The 9,457-nt window shown below is 36.6% G+C and overlaps 1 protein-coding gene across 1 annotated transcript; it reads left to right on the top strand.

Annotated features, from left to right (window-relative positions):
- The first annotated feature begins 1,243 nt into the window (after positions 1–1,243).
- On the top strand, positions 1,244–4,420 carry LOC139717250 (peroxisomal membrane protein 4-like). Its single transcript, XM_071628749.1, has 4 exons — positions 1,244–1,344; positions 2,399–2,461; positions 3,335–3,533; positions 4,160–4,420. The coding sequence occupies exons 1-4, from the start codon at positions 1,256–1,258 to the stop codon at positions 4,418–4,420; spliced, it is 612 nt and encodes a 203-aa protein (XP_071484850.1). The 5' UTR covers positions 1,244–1,255.
- Positions 4,421–9,457: the final 5,037 nt, after the last annotated feature.

The following is a 9,457-nucleotide window of genomic DNA, read 5'->3' as shown; positions in this document are numbered from 1 at the left end:
AGTGATAGTGGTGATGATGAAGGTAATGGGAATAAATGAAATGATTTTGATTTCATTTCATTTGATTTGATTTATTGGTTCCTGTATTATCATTGTAAATGCACATTAATGTACAAGTGGGTAGTGCCAGACACATTCATAGACATGATTTGTTAACAAAGCCTCTTTTCTTCATTACCTATACATTGTACAGCAAAACGTAGCAGCAATACAATAAAAGAATACAGAAAAACTACAGTTTAAGCGTAGCTTGATTTGCATGCTAATTGCAGCCCTCGTACATAATTGTTCATGTTCCGTCGTCCGCCAGACATGCATTTGATATTTGTGGCCTCACACTCCATGCGTTTTTTTTTCGATCGCATATAAGTGTGAGCGCAACGACCGCAAGGCTTGCGAAATTTCAGCCGGTCGCAAGGGTTCGAAGGCTACGTACCGCAGACGATCGCAAGGTTTTGAACATGTTCAAAATTTGACAGTCAGCCGCAAAAAGAGGTCGCAAGGATTGCAGACGCCTCCAAGTCGCAAGAAGTCGCATGCGGTCGCAAGAAAAAACCGCATAGTGTGAGGCCACCTTAGTAAGTGGCACTGAAATTAGAAATAGATCGAGAACTTGAAGTGTGAGCGCGGGAAGGTTATTTTTTTGCGCTGAAGGCCTTAATTTTTTCTTTCTTTCTTTATGGCTTGTCAGCTGAAGAAACCCGGAAGTGGAAGGAGAAAGATGAGCAGGAGACCTTTCCGGCTTTGTTTTGGCTTTTGTGTGTGTGTGTTTTTTTTTCTTTTGTTTCGTATGTTTGTTTGTTTGTTTTATTTTGTTTTGTTTTTTGTTTTGTTTTGTTTTGTTTTGTTTTGTTTTGTTTTGTTTTTGTTTTTGTTTTTGTTTTTGTTTTTGTTTTTGCTTGTCAGCTGAAGAAACCCCAGAAGTGTATTGAGAGTGATGAGCGGAATACCTTTTTTTCTGTTTTTTTTTGTTTTGTTTTTGTTTTTGTTTTTGTTTTTTTTTGTTTTTTTTTTTTGGGTGTTGCTTGTTTACTCATGAAACCCGGAAGTGCCCCCCACAGACACACACACACACACCTTTGAAAACGGTCCGCCGGCCCTGGTACATTTTCAATGGAGATTTGTTAGAGAATGAGAAAGTATCTCAATTCAAATACATGTACTGTACACTTATCTTTCTGTGATTGTATCTTAAAACACATTTTAGATACAACAACAGCTGTACTTGCGGCTGAAATGAGGTTGTGAATACAAGATGGCGACTTCCATGGTGAACGAATTTCTAGCGTCGGGACGATATCATGATATTCTGTCAATCTTAAAAGGACTCAGAAATGGAGCAGTGTAAGTAAAAATGGTAGAAACTATCTCCTTGTGCATGAATGTCAGTAGTATTTGTATTTTTTTAAAATAAAAGGTACGAAATATACGACATTCCTGGGTAGTTTTGCGTTAGTGGATGAACGAGATCTAGCGTGGTCCCATATATTGCATACCATGTAAGGCTTGGAATTCGCTGTAGAACCTACCAATTAATTTCTGCCTTGCCCTTGTAATTGGGACAGTGGAAGTTGCAACAGTTAAGGTGACATTCTTTTCTATTTTCACAAAACGAATATGGAGAGAATCATTCTCACTCAATATCTATAACTCGTCTAGACGTCTAGTACAAGTTACTACAAGTATATCGATGTATAGACCTAGTAGGAACGGTTTTCAGACATAAATTACAACCTGTAAAATTATTTTTAATTGTAATTTTACCTGTGTAACGTTAGTTTATTTTATTTTATTTTTTTGTCTTTCATTTTCACTAGAAGGAGTAGAAGTATCAAATTTTACTGTGCTGTGTAACTATCTGGGCCTAGTTACGGCTCTACTGCTCTAGCTAGGAGTTGGACACTCTAGGTTATCCCCGGGGCGCTCCTGCACACCTACAGTACTGTGTAGTTTAATATACTGTGGGAGCCTGATTGCGTTCGGGCTGGTCGCAGTTAGGCCTAGGTGTACGTTCAAACACTCAGAAAGTTTAGTCTATAGTCTATCGTACTAGATCAAGAAAGACAATGTGAACTTTCTGAATTCTACTGGTACGTTTTACTTCTAACATTTGTTAGATTTTATAAAACTCTAGGCCTATAAACAGTACTGTAACATTGTTATTGTCATTAATGATTGTAACATTACAATTTAATAAGTCTACCATGATGTTGTAGAAAATTGTAATACGCCAAAGACGATCTGTACTCAGTTGGAAAAAGAGCAGGTTGTCTGAGTAAATTAATTCAATGGGTGTAGCTGTAGTCAACTTCCAGGAGTTCAATATACAGCTGAGAGTAATGCATCTTAAATTAAGATTTCTTGTGATCTTAATTCTTATCTTCTTTTTCTCATGTAGGTATGGAGTGAAGATCCGAGCTCCTCATGCCCTTGTAATGACATTTCTCTTTGGCTCTGGAAGGTACTTGAATTACAATACACATGCCTTAAAGATGTTGATTCTCCTAAACATGGAATATTGTGCATTACAGAGAAGAAATCTCTGCCTTTGCCAATTGATGTATTTCAGGAAACCAATGAAAAACAATGATGTTTTTGTATAAAGTTACATATCTTCCACAGGCTTGATAATTTTCCATTACAAGCACAATGTATTTAAATACATTTCAACAAACTTGGCGACATGCAAATCTTGCTGGTTACAGGAAATCCTGATTATAACAGGCTCACTTTACAATGAAGTGTGGCTTTTGAACAAGACAAATTATGTTGTTCCAATTGTCAATTTCTGTGTTCTACTTGTCTTTTTCACCGTGTATTGAGAAGGAGGTACATGTACTTCTTACCAATGAAATGATGGAAATCGGCAGTCACACCGTCATGGCAAACTTATAATTTTCCCCAGAGTTGATGCATGCATTAAGTGTTAAATATTGGATCAAATTGATGTGCTAAAGCCATTAAAAGTCTTTCTAGTACATACATAATTGTATTTGGGACTAGTTTACAGAAAACACCATGTGTGGTAACATTGCTGTATGTTCTTTGTGGAACAATTTTCCATGGAATGTTGTTTAAATTTAAGAGACATTTAAAAATTAAGAGGAACAGGTGTAACTTGTTCATTGTACTGTATAACTGTAGCCTTCAAACGATAATCTGAAGGGAAAGGTGTCATGGTTCCTGAATTAATGTGCTGCAATTCACATTGTATACTCGTCAAGTGAGTTTTTACACATAACTGTTCCTGTAATTCTTCAGTGGCTCATTGTTTCTCATTGTTTGTTACACTTGTATGTTTTCATTCACTTCTATTGGTTCTCTGTGCCGAAAGCTTGTATGACAAGATCCGTGCCATCCTCCGCGCCACGTACACACATTCCAAGAACCTCGCGTCCTTCGTCTTCCTCTACAAATCGCTTCTCGTCATCATGCGACGGCTAGAGGGCAAACCAGCGGGGGCGCACTCTCTTTTGGCGGGCTTTGTCGGTGGGTACCTCATCTTTGGCGAGAACAACAAGGTCAACAGCCAGGTAGGTACTTGGACCCAGTGGGTCCAAGGTCATATGTAGGGTTTTCTCCTTTGGACCTCTTTTTATGAGGATGGGAGAAATGTCTTGAAATATGAAATATTAGTTCTGTATTTAGAACATTCTTTCTGTAGATTATCAATACATGTACCTAAGATGATATTAAGAACTAAAACTTATTACAGCCAACTTCAGAGAGAGATCTGTGAATTAATATTTTTATACACACTTAATATGACTTCATGTTGAATTTGTGCATTGAGTGTTTGGTAGACCACTTAATCAATAGTGAATGTTGTGACACTTTGTTTGACAATCAATTGATAGGAAACTATGTTGTTGCAACATACTGATACAGTCAACTCCTGTTATGATAAAGTCTTCGGGACCGGCAGTTTTCTTTTGTTATATCAAGATTTCTTTTATATCTGAACAAATGAACAATAAATAAACAGAGAGTGGATAATGTTGGGGCCTGAATTTTTACTTCATTGTAACTGGAATTCGTTATAACTGTGTTTGTTATATAACTTGAGTGTACTGTATCAACAACCAAAAATATCCTGAAAATGAAGTAAAACAGTTGCATTCATGAATACTGAATGCCTTTTTATTGGCCCGCCATGCAGATCAACATGTACCTGTTGTCTCGCATCCTGTTCGGAGCGGCCAGAATGGCGCGCGACAAGGGCATCATCCCCGAGCCAAAGATCGATGTATTCCCTATCTTCGCCGCCATCGTCTGGGCCATTGTCATGTGGCAATTTGAGACTCACCAGTCTGTCCTACAGCAGTCCCTACAGAACTCGATGACCTACCTCTACCACGACTCTAACGTCTGGCACAGTATATCGGACTTCCTCTGGAGAAACAAACCTGGCCAGATTTAGGTTCTATTGCAAATTTTAATAGTTTAGATTATAAAAGTGAAAGACTACTCTATGCTTAAGTTGACCTTTAACCTTTGAAGTCCTGAGTGAATATTGCTGCAGATATCTTGTCACCATTTTGTTTGCACCTCCAAATTTAGTTGTAAATCTAATATGAAAATAATATTCACAATGACGGATTAAAATCGTTCATTGAAATTTGCATGAAAATAAAATAAGATAGAATTACAAACACGTGACAAAAAACAAACTGAAATTATCATCTTAAAATTGGTTGCCAATTTAAGCATCACTCATGAAAAGTGCGATTGAGAGGTCTCTGAAAATTCTGCAACTGAAATGAGTGTGTTTGAACAACAAAGGGGTCAAATGAAATTTTTGAACAACAAACGGGTCAATTGAAAGAAATTTGTACCTTACCTTCCCTTAATATGAAAAATTAACAGTGAATACATGTATCATGTATTCTAATACAGAGATGCAACACCAAATCGTGGAAAATATGTGTTTTTGTGGGCTTGGCAAGCTTAATGCAAAATTGTGCATGATTACTTGTGATGATTTCACGAACAGTTTAATACAGGGATCACCAGCACACTTTTACAATTACACATAAAATGTCATCACTATTTTTCACCTAACATCTAAATTAGCTGTTAGATTAAATATTCCATAATGTTAATATGCTTTATTACATGCTATGGACCAAAGTCAACTTAAGCATGGAGAACCTTTTCACTCCACTGAAAAAGGATTTTGTATTTATATTTTACAGTGTATGTGCCGTACTAATAAAGATGTGACTTTATGATTCAGGTTTGTCAATTTTATACATGATATGATTTCAGATGGTTCTGCAGTCCACTAGAAATATGAACCAAGCCACCTATGAAATGACAGTTACTTTTGTGCTATAGTACCTTTTGTTTTGTATTTTGTTTTCACAATGTCTGTCGGCTGGTACTTGTACCAAAAAGCTTCTGTATGTACCCCACATATCGTTATGTGCCCAGTTTATTCAAGCTGACAGATATTTGCAAAATGTTGCATCAAAATATATTTCCTCTCAATAAATCACTATTCATTGGCTTGAAGGTGCTAAATCACATCTACTGTAATTATACTTCAATACATCTCTATTTTGCTACCTGTCCGCCCCCCCCCCCCCCTTTCCCTTTCTCTTTCATGAAGAGAAATATCTCAGTTTTAGATTGGTTTCCCTTTGTAATTTTGTCATCATTGACATTTGTATTCATGATTTTACCAACCATTTTCTTTAGTAGACTCACTGGGACACTGGGACAGACACTTACACACACACACACACACACACACACACACACACACACACACACACACACACACACACACAGATGTCCTTATGTTTGATGTTTTGATTCACATTCTTAGAAAATAGTTTTTGTGCTTAATCTTGCAATATTTTTAGAACAGCACAGTCATGTTTCTGCATGAGTATCCATTATCAAGTCCTATGTTGTACTACATTCTTTGTACATCTCATACAAATGTAGGAAGATACCTGTTTTGTTTTGTTTTTTTGTTTTTTTTTTGGGGGGGGGTTGTTGTTGTTGTTGTTTTTTTTAGCCTTTTAAGGTTGTAGCATGTTGTAACTTGAAACAAATTATGAAATGGGAAAATTTGATGAGTAAAATACATGTAGTCACTGCCCCAGAGCGTACTTCTGGTTTCAGTCAAATGTTGAGTATCCTGGACACAAACCTGTACTTTAATATACAGAAAACTAAAAACATAGCTTTTTTTTAGAGACAAGATACTTTGTACTGTACTAAGATTGTGTACGGAATATAGATGCACAGCATACACATTATGTGGACAGGTGCTGACATGGAACAGGGTATCTTAATACTAATACAGTGTGGGTTTAAGTATTGCACACTACTACTGTGTCATTTTCTTCTGTACTTCTCAATGTGATTCCTCTAAGAAAAATTTAAAGTTTAATGCTGCAGATTATCTTTTCTACTAGATTTTCTAATTTTGCTCGTGAGAATGCCTTTACGATGGTGAAAGACAAAAATATAAATATTTAATTTTCTGTTGTCTAACATACACTGTAGCTTGCCATCAATGTGTTTGAACGGCTAGTTCAGTTATATGTCTGTGATGTCATCTCTAAACATGTTAGCTCTGACCTATATACAGTGTATATACGATATATATATATATATATATATATATATATATATATATATATATATACGTGTATATGGTCCAGAAAAACTGCTAATATCTCAATTTAGGTTTAGCATGAATACAGCCATCAAATTTTGACTGTAGGTAGACAAACTTCTCATATTCAAGTCAGTCAACCCAAGTGGCCATAATCAGGTCCATTACAGAGAATCCTAATCTGTGACCTTTTTGCTGGTCTTGAGCCGAGCGGTCACATATATACTGTATATGAATGTGGTTTCAGTGACCTGATGGGTTAGGCTTGGGTGTCATCCAAAGTGACTTGCTGACTACGAACTGGTCATTAAAGGGATGGTATAGTACATGTATTAGTGGGGATGAGGGTAGGGTTTTAACTTTTTTTTTCTGAGATACCAAAAAGCACTTTTGAAATGGTACAGAGCACATCATTCTACAAGGAATTCAAAGTCAATTTGAAAAAGACTGGTTGTGAAATGGCCGAGACATTAAAAAAAGTAAAATAAAGTAATTATAATAAAAGTTGGGTCCCATTTATTAGAATTGCTCTGCGTGAATATGTAGGCCATTTCAAAACCAATTTTCATCAAATAAAAATTGAATTCCTCTTGGAATTACATGTTTTTTCACATTTCATAAGAGGTTTTTCATTATCTCAAAAAACAAAAACAAAGTTAGAAACCTGAAGTTAAGTCTCAACCAAAACTATACAATCCCTTGAAGGTCGCAAGAGTTCTGTGACTGAGGTATGAATTTGTAGATATACAGTTTATCTATTAATGTATAATGCTATTGCAATATGTCATTCACGTAATGATGAAATAAAATTTGTATATTACAGTAATATCATGCAAAATCATTGAAATAAAGTTCTTTCAATTAATCATTTTATTCACTTGTACATAACATGGTGTATTTCAGAGTACATAATTGTAAAGCAGACATGTACAGGCAATGTCCATAGCAATCTGATTCCTGGACCTTGGCAATTTTGCTAGAGGTATTACGATTTTGCCATAAATATTTTCTGAAGATTCTTTGCTATGATTGCATGCCAAAAGAGAAGGAGAACAAAGAATTTCGATTTGTTTTGAAAGACAGTAAAAACCTGTCTTTAATAGCGACCACCTGTCCATAGCGGCCACCTACTGTACAGTATACGACCACTAAATCAATTCCCTCTGAGAGAAAAAGCACGTTAAAGGACCTGTCTATAGCGGCCACCTGTCTATGACGGACACTTTTTGTCTCCCTTGGGTGGCCACTCAATATAGACAGGTTTGATGTACAATGTACAATGTACATGTATCTGCTGATTGTTATAGGACTTGCCCCCCCCCCCCCAAAAAAAAAAAAAAAAAAAAAAATACAGTCAACCTTACCTATTAAAGGGGAAGGCTAGTAACTGATCTGTGGGAATCAGTAGAAATTCTGGGAGATGATTGTTCCAATCCTTATGGGATTCATTCAAGAGTACATTATATATCTATTGTTGTGTGAAAATTATTTGCTTCAGAATGGTCTCATATTCAAGTAATGTGCAGTTTAATGTTTCCAGGTTAGCATGCCTGGTCAGTGACGGGGCATAAAGCTGCACATTACTTGAATATGAGACCGTTCTGAAGCACATAATTTTCACACAACGATAGATATATAATGTACTCTTAAATGAATCCCACAAGAATTCATCCCCAGCATTCGCACTGATTCCCACTGATCAGTTACTAGCCTTCCCCTTTAAAGGTCAATCCAAAGGGATATAGGGAAAATGCTTTGACTTGCATGGATTTTTACCATGAAGTACAAACAGGCTCAGTATATCCGCCCTGTGTATAATTCAGTTGGACTTACAGTTGCATTACCATCTTTTAATGTTCTTTTTTACCTGTGCTGGTCAAACTTACATGTAGGTAGGGTTGACTGTACTCTGGTCATTTTGCTTTGAAATTTGTAACAGGCATGCATAAAGACAGTATGTACTCTGCACATGTATGTGATATCTCCACTCCACCAACATAATACATGAAACTTGTCAAGTGTTGAGGATCAGAGATTGAGAAAGAGAGACGGAGAGACAGACAAACAAACAAGCAGACAGGGAGAGAGAGAGAGAGAGAGACGGTGTGTGTGTGTGTGTGTGTGTGTTACATTTTCAGCATATCACTGTACAAGCTGAAATTTTCGCGGTGGTTTTATTCTTGCAAATTTCGCGAATCGCCTTTGAACCGCGAAAGTAACAACACGTGAAAATATCAACGTGCAAATAACTAAGTTCAGTTAGACCCTCGCAACCGCGAAATTAACAACACGCGAAAATGTCCTCCAAATAACAATTCGCGAAGATATCTGTACGCGAAAATTTCAGCTCGTACAGTATACAATTCACAGTAACAAAATCATATCCATTTTGGATTTAAACCCCTTTGGATTTAACCCCAGGTTGACATGAAGACCCCTGAAGAATCTCCAGAATGCATGTAGTAACACATCACTTTCACTCTTCTACCAAAGCTATTACCAAATGCAATCGATATTTGGAACAGCTCATTCAGATACCAAATTTCTCCTCCAGAAAGCATATCTTCATCACTGAAACACTTTAATACATGCAAGGTTGTTTTGGTTTTCTACCTTCTAGCAACAAATTGCCTTTATATTGTTCGAACTATCATATACAGCTGTACAATTATGACTCAACTTGCTCCTCTGGCCACTATGGCCCAAATTCACGAAGGTGGTACAAATGAAACCATGGTTGAAACCATGGACAAAAACCATGGAGCGCCAAGTGTCACACAGAATATTTCGTTACGAAATTGGTCATTTCGTCGACAAAATGACCAT

This window comes from Diadema antillarum, unplaced genomic scaffold, assembly GCF_040938485.1.
Source record: "Diadema antillarum isolate AM-2024a unplaced genomic scaffold, OU_Dant_1.0 scf00000073, whole genome shotgun sequence".
Classification (NCBI taxonomy): domain Eukaryota; kingdom Metazoa; phylum Echinodermata; class Echinoidea; order Diadematoida; family Diadematidae; genus Diadema; species Diadema antillarum.
The sequence above is the reverse complement of the archived record's forward strand: the minus strand, read 5'-3'. Positions and strand labels throughout refer to the sequence as shown.

What these genes read in the sequence shown, in the direction of transcription:
- LOC139717250 (XM_071628749.1), top strand. Translation starts at nt 1,256, where the DNA reads ATGGCGACTTCCATGGTGAACGAATTTCTAGCGTCGGGACGATATCAT. An exon ending in GGACTCAGAAATGGAGCAGT is followed by an intron (nt 1,345 to 2,398) that starts GTAAGTAAAAAT and finishes TTTCTCATGTAG; the next exon opens with GTATGGAGTGAAGATCCGAG. An exon ending in TTTCTCTTTGGCTCTGGAAG is followed by an intron (nt 2,462 to 3,334) that starts GTACTTGAATTA and finishes CTGTGCCGAAAG; the next exon opens with CTTGTATGACAAGATCCGTG.